Here is a 12362-nt window from a genome sequence, read left to right as displayed (position 1 = left end):
ATTGCTGAAGCCTTGTGAGCCATGTTGAAGATTGTGAACAGATGTTACAAGATGTGCTAAAAGATGTATTTTTCCTATATGAAGGGTGAGGGGGGCCTTCTGCCTTAAAATTTTGTATTTGGAGAGAGAGAAATTATCCAGATCTCAATCAGCTTTCGTTTTACCACACAAAGGAGTAGGGAATTGCAGACCAAAGAGATATTTTTACATGCAACACTGTTTGCTTAAATTAGCATCATTTCTTAAATCCACATTTTTTCCCAAGGCCGGACATTGCTTCTGCAGCTTGTCCGGTTGCTTTTTCTACCCCATCTTGCGCTGTCTTGGAAGCCTTGTCAATAGCTGCAAGAGAGGGAAAAAGATAAGCAAAAAGCTGGAAAAATGCAACACGGTTTAATATTTATGATGGAAGGGGAAGGTGTGAAAATGATTAGGCTATAAAAATACAGGGATATATCTTTAAAAAGGAAAGGTTCTCCACAGCTGGTTATAGTTGGGTTTGGCAGGGTGTATTTAGGCTGGGCTGTAAGGTGTTGCTAAATAGGAGCGGTCACTCAGAAGTTTTGGGTGCTGAGCTGAAGCAGTATGCGATGAATGATGGGACAAAGCTGGAACAGATCGATTTTGGTGTACGCGTGGCCTGGCTGATGGAGGAGGGTGCTTTGGCCTAAGAAGTGCTGTGAATGCTGGGGTGTTTGGGAAAGACAATCTTATCAAGTGATGGGGAAGGTGAAGGATGCTTTCGCCTCTATTCCCTTCTCCTCAGCGTATTTGAGGCACCTCCGGTGAGGGCTGTGCTCGGTCGTGAGTCGCGGGCGCAGGGTCACTCCTGCGTGGGACCCGACATCAGCCGGGATGGGAAACAGAAAGGTCTCACCAAGAGAGAGGAGACCCTCACAAATAGGGGCACAGCGCCTCTCTTTTCCCTGGGATCTTGGCTATATTTTGGCAATTTTGCTGCCTCCCTATCTAACGTCAACAAGTGCCCAAGCCCTTCCTTCTCGTCACATCATGGAGCTGTAGCGGCTATCTGCTCTAAGGAGATATTGCCAATGCATTTTGGCTTTCATTAAACATTTTGGACCCTGAAGTTGCTAATTCTCCCCTCGTTCTTAGAAAACTATTAAAATTAAGTGAGAACTGAGCTTAGTTTTTAGCTTGTTTCCAATCCTCAGAAATGAGACACCAATGCTTTCCTGATGGCACCTTTCCAGCCGTGGGATCATTAATGTTTGACCCCAGCTGCTGCCTCAGCAGGCGCTGGGGGCTGGACCTGGACGGACCCCTGCGCTCCGGGCTGGGGAAGCAAGATTTATCACAGGGTTACTCAATCCTCAGGAAAGGAGAGCAAAGTTTTCTCAGCGCTGTTCCCACGAGTTTTCTATAAAGGAAGCCAAACCCTGAATGCTGTGCATGAGACTCAGTGGCTGGGGGGGTGTCAACTATCGTGGTACCTCTGCCAGTAAACGTATGGAGCTACTAAGCAACAGATCCTAAAAGCCTTTCCCATGAGATCTGTAAAAGGCCAAAAATTGTCACTGAAACCAAGGACTTTCAGGCCAAGAATGCCCGCGGGACAGAGGGGGAATGAGCTCTGCCCGCTGCTGGCTTGTGTTGAGCTGCTCCATCGTGTCTTGATTTGCACACCAGTTCTCCTACCTTTCTGGCTTGCATCTGTAATTTGGTTGACTGCATCCTGAGTAGCCTCTCCCAACGTGTTTGCTGTAATTAAGGACAAAAACATTCATTTCCAGCTGTTCACATTTCTGCTTACAGGAATTCCCTGTGTCGATCGGCTTTTCTGCGTGTCCGCAGAAGGTTATGGCCCTGGCAAGAGATAAGGCTGGTACGGAGCGGGCTGAGGCTGTGTGCTTTGCTTGTGTGCACCCTGGGAACCACGTGTGTTGCCAAAGCAGCTTGCTAGGAGATTAGCGTTCACCTAGCACCTATGGTCAGCTGAGCAAATCGATGACAGATAAGAAGATAAAATAAGAAGGAGATAAAGGGGCAAAGATTAGCAGTGAGTTGGAATGATGACATTTAGCTGCAAGTTGCTTATTTTATACTACACTTGCTTTTATTGATTTTTCTAGCTTATTCTGCTTGGAAACGCTTGGCCATCTAGCACGCACTTTCTGTGTGGGCTGTTTGGGAGTAGTGCCTTTTCCAAAATGGAAGCAAATGCATTAAACGGAGCAGGATAGGAAAAGGGAGATTTTACAAATGAGATATAAACAGAGGAAGAAGACGAGCAGAAGCTAGAAACATAACAGATCAACTCCAGAATATAAAGCATTAAAAAAGTGAGATGCCATCTAATTGCAAGGTGTCTGATAGTTTATGAAAGAGTGATAGCCATCCTATCGCTTTTGCTAGAAGAAGTGACCCCTTAATGTCCTGAATATATTCAGGATGTAGCAAGGACTGGTTTGTTTTCCAGAAGGGTTTACTGCCATGTTTCTGGGCCTACTATACATTTGTTCCCAGGTGTATGGAAACTTACTGTAACTCCAAGGAAGTCAGTGAGGTTACTCACATATTTCAGCTATACAAAAAAACGTTTGCAGGATCAGAATCCAGGACTGATACAAATTATACCCTGCTAGGAATGAGCTGCATGCAAACACTGTAAGGAATATACTATAAAATGCTAGCATAAGCTATACACATACTGAAACATAGGAAAAGCTATTGTACTTTCCAATGCACAGTGCTAATAATAGTACAGAGCTTGGCCCTACAACATGGGCATAGCTATGACAGAAATGTGTGCACAGATTTTTTTTTAATCCCTGCAAAGTCTGGTGATCACTGCTGGAGAAGAATACAACAGAAACATACTTGTACTACTTATTACAAACAGCCCATTGCAGTCAATATAGTTATTACCAGAAGGCATTGATAGTCAGGCCAAGTAGCAAACATTAATCAGAGGTTAACTCCAACTTCTTAAAAGGAAAGCAGTTTAAAAACCTCTGCGGAGCATGAGAAAAGACCGCCCTGAGCAATGTAAATGCGAGGTACAAAAGGTTACTACCACCAAAGCAGGCTTCACTGCTCTAAAAACACCAAGTCTAAAGATCTGTTTGGGGAGCGATAAGGGTTGGACAATGCGCCGCAGCCGCTGAGGGAGCTGTGGGTGCCTGGAGGTGGTTGCCCATGCCGAGCCGAGAGCCTTGGCCAGCCTGGGGCCTTCTCTGGGCGATGGCCAAAGCTTGGCCCCAGGAATTGAAAGAAAGGGAAAAGCTGTGTCCTGCCAGCACCGACGAAGCTAGTAGTGTAACCACAGATTGTGGTTTCTGTAATGAAAGCAGCAGCTAAGCCCCCCACAACTATACAACGATATTTAATCTTTCTTACCAGCATCTTTTGCTGCGCCTTCAGCCTGTTCCTTCAGTCCCTGGAAGTTTTTACCCGACATCGTGGCTTCTGACACCTGTTAACACTCCTCTGCTTCAATAAAATTAAGCGCCTGGCGATGTATAGCACACCATGTGAGGGGTGTCCTGACCTGTCCCGGTTTTATACATGTGCCAGGAGACCTGCTGAGGATTTTGGAGGTGATTGGTACAATGGGTGGAGTTGGAATGTGGGAAATGAGAGCTGAAAATACACACAGAAAAGCCATTTATTTACCCTCCCCAATAAGAGGGTGTGCCCGGGTAGAGATTTCTGCTTCATCGCACTGTCTTTGTTTATAAGTTGGGGGTTTTTTAAAAATCAAAACCACAAAAAAACCTGTTCCACCATCACAGACAGAGAAAAACCACTGAACTGAGCTTTGTAAAGACTGCTGGAAAACTACCGAAGTAGCAGTGCCTGGGCATGGCCAACTTTCATCCCCGCCGGGCTGGCGTCTTTCTCCTTCCTTCAACCCCTAAGCTGAACCTCCTGAGAACAGAAACCAGCCCAAACTTCTTTCAGCTTTTTGCAGTTTTAATCACAATCCCCTTTTCTTGTCAGGTGGGATGCTGTTAGATGGGGAGAGTTGTTATTTACGTGTATTTTTTTATAAGAAACTGCAAATCTGGTCATCTTTCCAGTTGCCTGCTCAAGAGGGGTTGCAAAAGCCCAGCATCGCTGAAGGCCTTGCCTGGGTCAGGCAGGTCACCAGTGCCAGCGCTAGCAATTCTCAGGGGAAGGGAAAAAAAGAAGCCAGGTTAGCAAAACCACCTTTTCCTAGTGTGGCTTTCTGTTACGGGTTTTGTTAGTACAGAAATAACATTTAAAATAATTTCCTTACCTAGCATCACTATATTAATAAAGGTTTCTGGCTTTAACCTCTGGCATTTCACAGGTTTCCACTAGCCTTTAGAATTTATGTTTTCTGCCACCAGTCCCCAGTACAGAGAAACTTTGTACAAACAAACTGTTGGCAGAGTTGGGGGCCAAAGGGCTCGCCGGCTTTGCGGGGCTCGGATTCCTCATTGCCATTTTCCAGCGTACAAAGCACCTTGGTTCAGATGTTCACACTCACACCCACATTCATCTTCCTGAGGAAAGCTTTTTTGTTGAGAAATGGGCACCAGAACAAGATGCCGTGGATAAACTAGGGTGGGAAGTGGCAGTGCTCATAAGTTTAGTACTTCATTAGTACCCAAGGGAGGAAGAGCAGCAGAAAACAAGGTTAAATGCATTCCTCTGCAGCTCCTATTCAGCCTGTCATTTCAGAGAGCTCTTCTCAACTTTTGCACCGCTGGCACCACTCATTTATTATTTCAAACAGCAATTCTCTGTCCCCCTCGAGAGGACAAATAGCATTTTAATTACATATTCACATTAGGTATCTTTTTCAATTCCTTGCTGATTTCTTTTTTTGGAATGATTTTCTTATTTGGATTTGCAAAAACTCAGATAAAAGACACCCGATATTCTGGGGGTCTGGCATTTTTTGGACAAAGCCACTAACATAGACCTACTTACCTTTCTTGCCCAAACCCGAGAACCTAGCAACAACAAAGCCATAACAAACAGGCGGATTTCAGCCGCTCTCAGCCCCCTTAGCCGGGTGGCTGCTGCCTCGATTAGCTTTGTGCGGAGTGTTTGTGAGAGCAAGGAAGAGGCTCTCCAGCTTGTCACGGCTCGAGAGAGGACGTGCCGAGGCTCCAGCAGCAAATACCTTCCAGCTGCCCTCCCAGCTCTTTTCTACTGCTGGATTTTCAGCCCAAGGGTCCTGCTGACGCTGGCTGGGGTAGTCTGCCTGAAGGGGAGAACAGGAGTTTGGGAGAACATCTAAAACTGATGCACACTTACACCGAGCACTAGACAGGCACCACATGATAGCAATATTTTAGAGGCTCCTTAGCAGTTCAGGTAAATATTGTTCTCTAATTCCATGCTGACAGCCACCTAGATTACTCCAGCTCCAACTATTTTATTTCCAAGTGGAAATCTTTGTTCGGCACTTTGAACTCAATACGGGGGTCTGATCTGTGCCACTGCTTGCTTTACCTCCTGCTCAAAACATTAAGTAGCGTTAATTTGTGAGTAAAACCTACACCACTGTCAGCATAGCAGCATGACTCCTCATCTAATGTAATCTTATCTTTATCATTAAGATCATTAGCCTGATTCCAAGCAAAAAAAAGCAAAGAAAGCAAATTACAATTGCCCGGCAAACAGGCATGGCGTGATCATTATAATGCAGCTCGGAGTAGAGGGAAAAGGGACCTTTGATATGGTATTTATCCCATATGATGGGACAAATGGTCTGTGCATCAGGTGGCTCGCAGAGTTACAAAATCACATCAGAAAATTAACGGAATGTATTGCATCATTTTTATTCACTTTGTGAGTTAACATTACTTTTTTAAAGCTAACATGAAGCACTTTGAACTGATGTTAGATCTAGATTAGAGCACTCAGATATAAAAAGGATGATTGACCTGAGCAAAAACAAGGATTTGAATTTCATCTGCTCAGAGATTTACAGCAACTTATCCCTGAGTTTTCATTTTGTTCTGTTACGAATATTGAAACTACTAATGTAGATCGGATCTATTCCTGGATTTTGTAAAAAACTATTTCTCAAAAGAATTTAACCTTCCCTTGGCCTCTAAAGAGAATAATATCACATGAGAAACTGTTGAAAGCTTTTCCTGACAGACTGTTTAAGTAATAGTAAAAGTAAAATAGTAACTTATTTCTAATTATAGATCAATGAACTAAGTGAACTAACCATATGGCTTTAAATTCATTCCTGTCCTGGTCCAAGCTGTAGGTCATCTGACTTACATTTCACTGCGGAGATCTCCTGACACTAGGTGTTCATGATGAGCTTCCATGGGTCTCTTACAAGTGTCATGGGAAGCGTTTGAGCTCATGCTGGACGCCCCACCTGGGCATCAGCCTTTCCTGTGACTTCAGTGGGAGTTCAGCGCGCTTGCGGTGCCCTGGGAAATGAGTGGCTATGTTTTCAAGAAAGTCAGCTTTCAAATGTGCGGTCTTCTGAAATGATGTGTCTCTGCTATTCTGAACATCTGGGTGCAAAGATGAGCTTTTTCAAGAGCTGGTCCTCCTCAAGAATCCCAGTCTTTGCTTTGACTCTTTTATATGCTTTTCGATAGCCTGTCACCACCGTCAGGGGGGATCTAACCATCGCTTGACGGGCCTGGCTCGCAAGTATTGTGGGATTGTTTGTTTTGCCATTGTCAGTTCTCAACCATGTTGTCTCATGACAAGAAAAGGTAGGGATGGGGCAGGAGATTATAAAGTGTTTTGAAAGCTAAACGCCAAAACACTACAGCCTGTGTGCTCCTTGTCTCCTGACGTCTCCACAGTATTGACCCAAAGCTCCAGCCTCTAAGTACATCTACAGTTTCTACTCCTGTTCCTCCCATGCATTAACTCTTTCCGAATGGGTTGCCTGGTCTTTGATTGCGTCATTTGGTGTGTCCTAAGGTCAAATCAAACCGCCTACAGATGGAAAGTTAGTTTAGACTTTTGCTCCCTTCAGCTCTCGGTATCTGCTGAGACTGCAGACAGAAATCCTGGTTAACGCCAGCTGGAGTAGGTACCACCGTGTGCAGGCAGAGCCACGCGCCGAGGTGCCCCTGAAATTTCAGGCTATTCCAAAAGTTACCCCACCTGGTAACGCCGGGGCACATCGCTGACATTGCTTGGACAGAACTGAGACGTGAAAAAGGGTCACCACCCCAGCAGCGCTGCCTGCTCACCTCCAGCGGGTAACTTGTCCCACCGACAGCCTTCCCCTGCGCCCGATTCCTCGGGCTTTTTCTCCATATTCTGCACCTTCTCAGTCTGTTGTCTGTGACGAGCAGTTGCTTGCGTTAGGGGGGAAAAAAAAACCCAAAACTGATTCTTTAAGTGCTAGGAGGGCTCCACAACCCACGGCTCTGGAGCTAGTTGGCAACTCCAAACATGCAGCCCAAATAGCTGCGAGTTAAATCTAAGGCACTGCAGGGAAATTAGAAATTGGTCTGGTTTCCTTTCCTTTCACACCTCTTCCGTGGCATCTTTGAGCACCCGCTCGCACATCAGTAACACGAACCCTTCTGTTTTTATTACCTGATGAAGGTGAGAAGTAACCGATCAGAGCTAGAGCTCATGTTTTAGACATGAAAATGGGCAAACGAGGTTAATTAAATGGGAAGTGTTGAAATCTATTCGGTTTTCGTTCAGTTATAATTTTACCAGGGTTGAGGTAAATGCAAAGATGTGTCAGGGCTGAAAAGTTTTACGCAGAGCGTTCCTGAAGTTAATGAAGTGTGCAGTGTTCGACATCTGCAGCTGCTAAAAGAGCCTGTTATCAATGTGGAAGGGATGTGATGTTTACAGTAAGAAATAGAATTGTTTTAAGAAATAGAATTGTTTGCTGATAAAAAGATATAATTATCATAAGTTAGTCATTTAAAGGATTGAACTAAAGCTGTTCTAATTAAGCTAAATTAGCCCTTCAGTTCAAATACAGAAACATGTTTCTGGCAGAAAAGTAGGTCTAACTGATTCTTCATTTACATGGGTGGCAACGTTCTCCAGAAATCATCAGCCAGCTCTGCTTCAAAGCATGAGTTCAAAATAAGGCCAGTATATATGGATTTCTTTACCTTCTGGTTTCTGAGTCTTCAGGCAACGTCTAAGTGAAGTGTCCGGTTTCTGCTGTCTTCTGGAGCACAAAAGACTAAAACCGTGCTTAAATATTGGGATTTTTGTGGAGTCTCGTGATATCCTGCAGCTTGAGTATTAGGAAAGAAAAAAAGTTATCTGGTCTTTAAATTATAAGGGGTAAAAAGATGAGAAAGGCCTGACCACCACCTTAAGATCTGGCACAGGGCGGGAAAGAAACAGGGCTAGGGAAAGAAATAGCTGGTCCTATCCCCGGAGTGGCTAGGAAAGCCGAGGATGTGAGCTGGGATGTAAGCCGAGGGCAAGGTCTACAGGAAAGCTTTGCATATTTTTCTAGGCACACTGCGAGGCAGAAGCGCCGTGACTCGACCCTTCTGGCACGCGGCCGTGCTGCCCACCCCACCTGGGGCTCAGTGGGAGAGTAAAGGTGGAGAAGCGGAGCTACCGAGCTCGCTTCCCTCCCGTGCTGGAACCCACCCAAAAAAGCTCGACAGAGAAACTTGGCGCTGCTTGACCGCCCTGCGGGAAGTCGTGCGGGCAGGCTTCTATCTGACGTTTAGAAAGCTGCGTTTTAATCTGAGGTTTTTTTCTGATACGCTATTAACAGTATGGAGTATCTTCCTGTGATTTGGTAGGGTTTCAACGCATTTATGAAACAGTCAAAATAAGCTACGTTTCAATATAGGAAAAAAGTCTCCAAGTGGTGAGAATGTGTGATTGTATATATTTTATGGAGAACAGTATTAAAAATACCAGCCCTTCAGTTTTTAATCAGGTGCTCCTTGAGTTCAGTTTTAGGGCATGCATGACATAGACGTGAAAATAGGACTTTCAGATGAAGTGGGATTTTAGGACGTGTATTATTACCTGATTTGCATTTCAATTGGTGGAATGCACGTTGAGATATTCTGGAGAGAGCCACTGCTTTCTCATCTGCAGCCCAAACATCTTTGAAAAATCAGGCCCTGCGTGCCCTTGGCTAAAATGTAATTGTGGGGGAGGTCTCAAAGGCTATGAACTGTATCAGAACACATCACTTAATAAAGCTTAACTGCAGTTTTACATGGTAAGTAAGTTTTGCTGTTACAAGGGGAAAAAAAAAAATGTTTTTCAGCATTTTGTTGGTCATTTGTACGGTGAAGTTGAGGCAACATTTGGCAGCGGCTGCTCCTGGCTCGTTGGATCACCACGGAGGTCTGAGTGCGAGCACCCGGAGTCGTGTCATCGGGGACGGACTATGGCCCGGCCACGCTGGGCACCGAGCGCTGCCTCGTCACCGAGGGATTAAATTAACAGCTTCTGCAAGAGAGGCATCACACATACAAGGTCCACTTAAATAATTCACAGGGTGAATTATGTGTAAAAGAAACTCTTGATCGCCCAGACCATGACCTGTCAGCAATAAATTATTTTGCTAGTGTTTGCCTCCATCAGCTTTTACCAGGGGCTGGGAGATTCCCGGCATCGCCCTTGCAAAAGCACCTTCTGCCGCGGGATTTTTTCTGATGCATCTCCTCCATCCTTCCATTTTTCAGTTTCTTTCCATCACCTCTCGTTACGCTTGTCTGAACACTCATTAAAAGTACAGACTTCTTTTCCACGCAGTGAACCAAACAGACATACAACAAAGTTTAATTGAATAATTAATAGATAATCTTTTGGCTCTTTTCTGACAGACCCTTCTACTTCAGGAGAAACACGTGTTCACCTTTCCTTCCGCTGACGAAGGCCGCTCAGACTGGCACCTCTGCTCTCCCCGGCCGGGTAGCGGCCGGTCTGGGGAAGCACGGAGAGGAAACCGAGGCTCACCGAGGCACTGCATGGACACAGCACTGCCCTGTTCCCGCTCACCGACGCAGGATGCTCACGTGGGAGGAAACCACATGTCCTGATCTCTGTCTTTGAGGCTTGTAATTGCCTTGTGCAAGGTGCATAAACACTCCTCCGAGCTCTGACCGCAACGGGACTAGACCAGACCTAGGCAGGGGCTATGGCAGGGAACGGACTATGGCCCGGCCACGCTGGGCACCGAGCGCTGCCTCGTCACCGAGGGATTAAATTAACAGCTTCTGCAAGAGAGGCATCACACATACAAGGTCCACTTAAATAATTCACAGGGTGAATTATGTGTAAAAGAAACTCTTGATCGCCCAGACCATGACCTGTCAGCAATAAATTATTTTGCTAGTGTTTGCCTCCATCAGCTTTTACCAGGGGCTGGGAGATTCCCGGCATCGCCCTTGCAAAAGCACCTTCTGCCGCGGGATTTTTTCTGATGCATCTCCTCCATCCTTCCATTTTTCAGTTTCTTTCCATCACCTCTCGTTACGCTTGTCTGAACACTCATTAAAAGTACAGACTTCTTTTCCACGCAGTGAACCAAACAGACATACAACAAAGTTTAATTGAATAATTAATAGATAATCTTTTGGCTCTTTTCTGACAGACCCTTCTACTTCAGGAGAAACACGTGTTCACCTTTCCTTCCGCTGACGAAGGCCGCTCAGACTGGCACCTCTGCTCTCCCCGGCCGGGTAGCGGCCGGTCTGGGGAAGCACGGAGAGGAAACCGAGGCTCACCGAGGCACTGCATGGACACAGCACTGCCCTGTTCCCGCTCACCGACGCAGGATGCTCACGTGGGAGGAAACCACATGTCCTGATCTCTGTCTTTGAGGCTTGTAATTGCCTTGTGCAAGGTGCATAAACACTCCTCCGAGCTCTGACCGCAACGGGACTAGACCAGACCTAGGCAGGGGCTATGGCAGGGGAGTGCGACCCCCCCCCCCCCCATCCAGCCCGGGCACAAAACAGCGCTCAGTGACGTGAGAAGCAGGCAAGCGCAGAGGCAGATCTTTAGGCAACATTCAGACACTTTCGGTGCCCGTATGTCAGGCAATAGTCAAGCAGTGTTTCTAGGCTCACAGTTCTAGATACAGGTGTGTAAATACCAGTTAAATCCCTCCCTTCCCACAGGGAAGAAGATGCTGTAGCACAGCACAGCGATGGGGAGTGCTGCAAGCCTCTCTCCTAAGCAGCTACGTAGCTCTGCCGCAGAGCAGTGTGCCTGCACTCTTAGCTCGGCAATTGCAATTCTCTCCTGGTTTAAGTCCTTTTGAACCAGGGGCGAAGCCTGCTTGGGAGACGGGCATTTGAGGAGCGGCTCACTCCTTAATTTGAGTTACAGCCTGGCCCAGCCGATTCCTGCCCCTGCCTCCCACGTGTGCTGTAGCTAGCGAGGGCGCTCAACTCCTCTTTCCCTCTGGCTGGCAGAACATTTTTTTTTGTATCCCCATAAGCAAAGCTTTGGAGCAGAGGGGTTTTTCCCGTCTCTCTCTAGCAAGCACTAAGAATAGGCTCCAGCCTCCTGCTGCTGGGCATGCGCATCGCAGCCCTTTATGCCCTCTTACCTTGGCCTCAATTTTAGTTATTCTGTTTAATTGGCAAGTTCTGCAGATGTTTTGCAGGACATCAGAAAAGAGTGTGCACATATCGGGTATAACTTCCTTTGAGGGGCCTTGTTATCTCTGCTAGGGCTCTTTTGTTCCCTTTTCTTGTCGAGATCAAACATCCACTCTGGATGGAAATCCTGTGGTCTCTGCAAGGCAAGGCTTTACCTGTATTGTTAATGTGTGAGAGAGGCTGATAGCACACTTGCTAGATCCTTCCATGCTACAGCAAGTCTCTCCTGTAATACCTTCCGTAGTGATCATAATTATGCAGCATAAAGAAGATTAACGGTCTGATTCTGGACCAGCTTGAATCTCTACAGTTTGTACTGGCTTCTCGTGGATTTGTGGGTAGGTATATTATGTATATAATATAGATACTGCCTGTAGGTGAAGAAAAGACCCCATTTTTAGATCCATACTTACCGAAGTGCTTTAAACTCATTCTTCATTATTTACAGCAATAAGCTTGTAGCAACATTTTCCCGTTCTCTACGTTTGTGAATGCAGAAGGTCTCTACTGCTCTCACTCAGCAGCTTATCTGCAGCTGACCGGCTGCTGTAACCGGCACCAGCCCCGGTGCTCGCGTTGCACCAGTAATTCTCCTTCGGCACCCGTTATCGGACTCGCATTTCACAGGAATCCTGCCTGCCCCTGCCAGCAGTAAACCAGTTCTGATCTAACAGGTCAATGCCCATCACGTTTCTTTCATTACCTTCTAGCCGTTCATTACACCCAGAAGACGTCAGGATAGAGTTTTCAAGCTCTGGTGTAAGCAGAATAAACAGCAAAGAATAAACGCTAACCGAGCTCAAGGTGACTCCCATG

The 12362-nt window shown here is 46.1% G+C and overlaps 1 protein-coding gene across 1 annotated transcript; it reads right to left on the bottom strand.

Moving 5' to 3' along the window:
• Positions 1 to 235: 235 nt before the first annotated feature.
• ADIRF (adipogenesis regulatory factor) lies at positions 236 to 3421 on the bottom strand. Its single transcript, XM_009272548.1, has 3 exons — positions 3361 to 3421; positions 1660 to 1722; positions 236 to 342 (listed from the first exon to the last, which is right to left on the bottom strand). Exons 1-3 carry the CDS (start codon positions 3419 to 3421, stop codon positions 236 to 238), a joined length of 231 nt encoding a protein of 76 aa, XP_009270823.1.
• Between the last annotated feature and the right edge of the window lie 8941 nt (positions 3422 to 12362).

Source organism: Aptenodytes forsteri, unplaced genomic scaffold (assembly GCF_000699145.1).
Source record: "Aptenodytes forsteri isolate BGI_AS27 unplaced genomic scaffold, ASM69914v1 Scaffold106, whole genome shotgun sequence".
In the NCBI taxonomy this organism is placed as follows: Eukaryota; Metazoa; Chordata; class Aves; order Sphenisciformes; family Spheniscidae; genus Aptenodytes; species Aptenodytes forsteri.
The sequence above is the reverse complement of the archived record's forward strand: the minus strand, read 5'-3'. Positions and strand labels throughout refer to the sequence as shown.

Bases quoted from the DNA above. Each gene is read 5' to 3' on its own strand.
- ADIRF (XM_009272548.1), bottom strand. From the start codon at position 3,421: ATGTCGGGTAAAAACTTCCAGGGACTGAAGGAACAGGCTGAAGGCGCA. The intron at 1,723-3,360 runs GTAAGAAAGATT...CCTTAATTACAG, and splicing joins AGGCGCAGCAAAAGATGCTG to CAAACACGTTGGGAGAGGCT. The intron at 343-1,659 runs GTAGGAGAACTG...CCTCTCTTGCAG, and splicing joins TACAGATGCAAGCCAGAAAG to CTATTGACAAGGCTTCCAAG.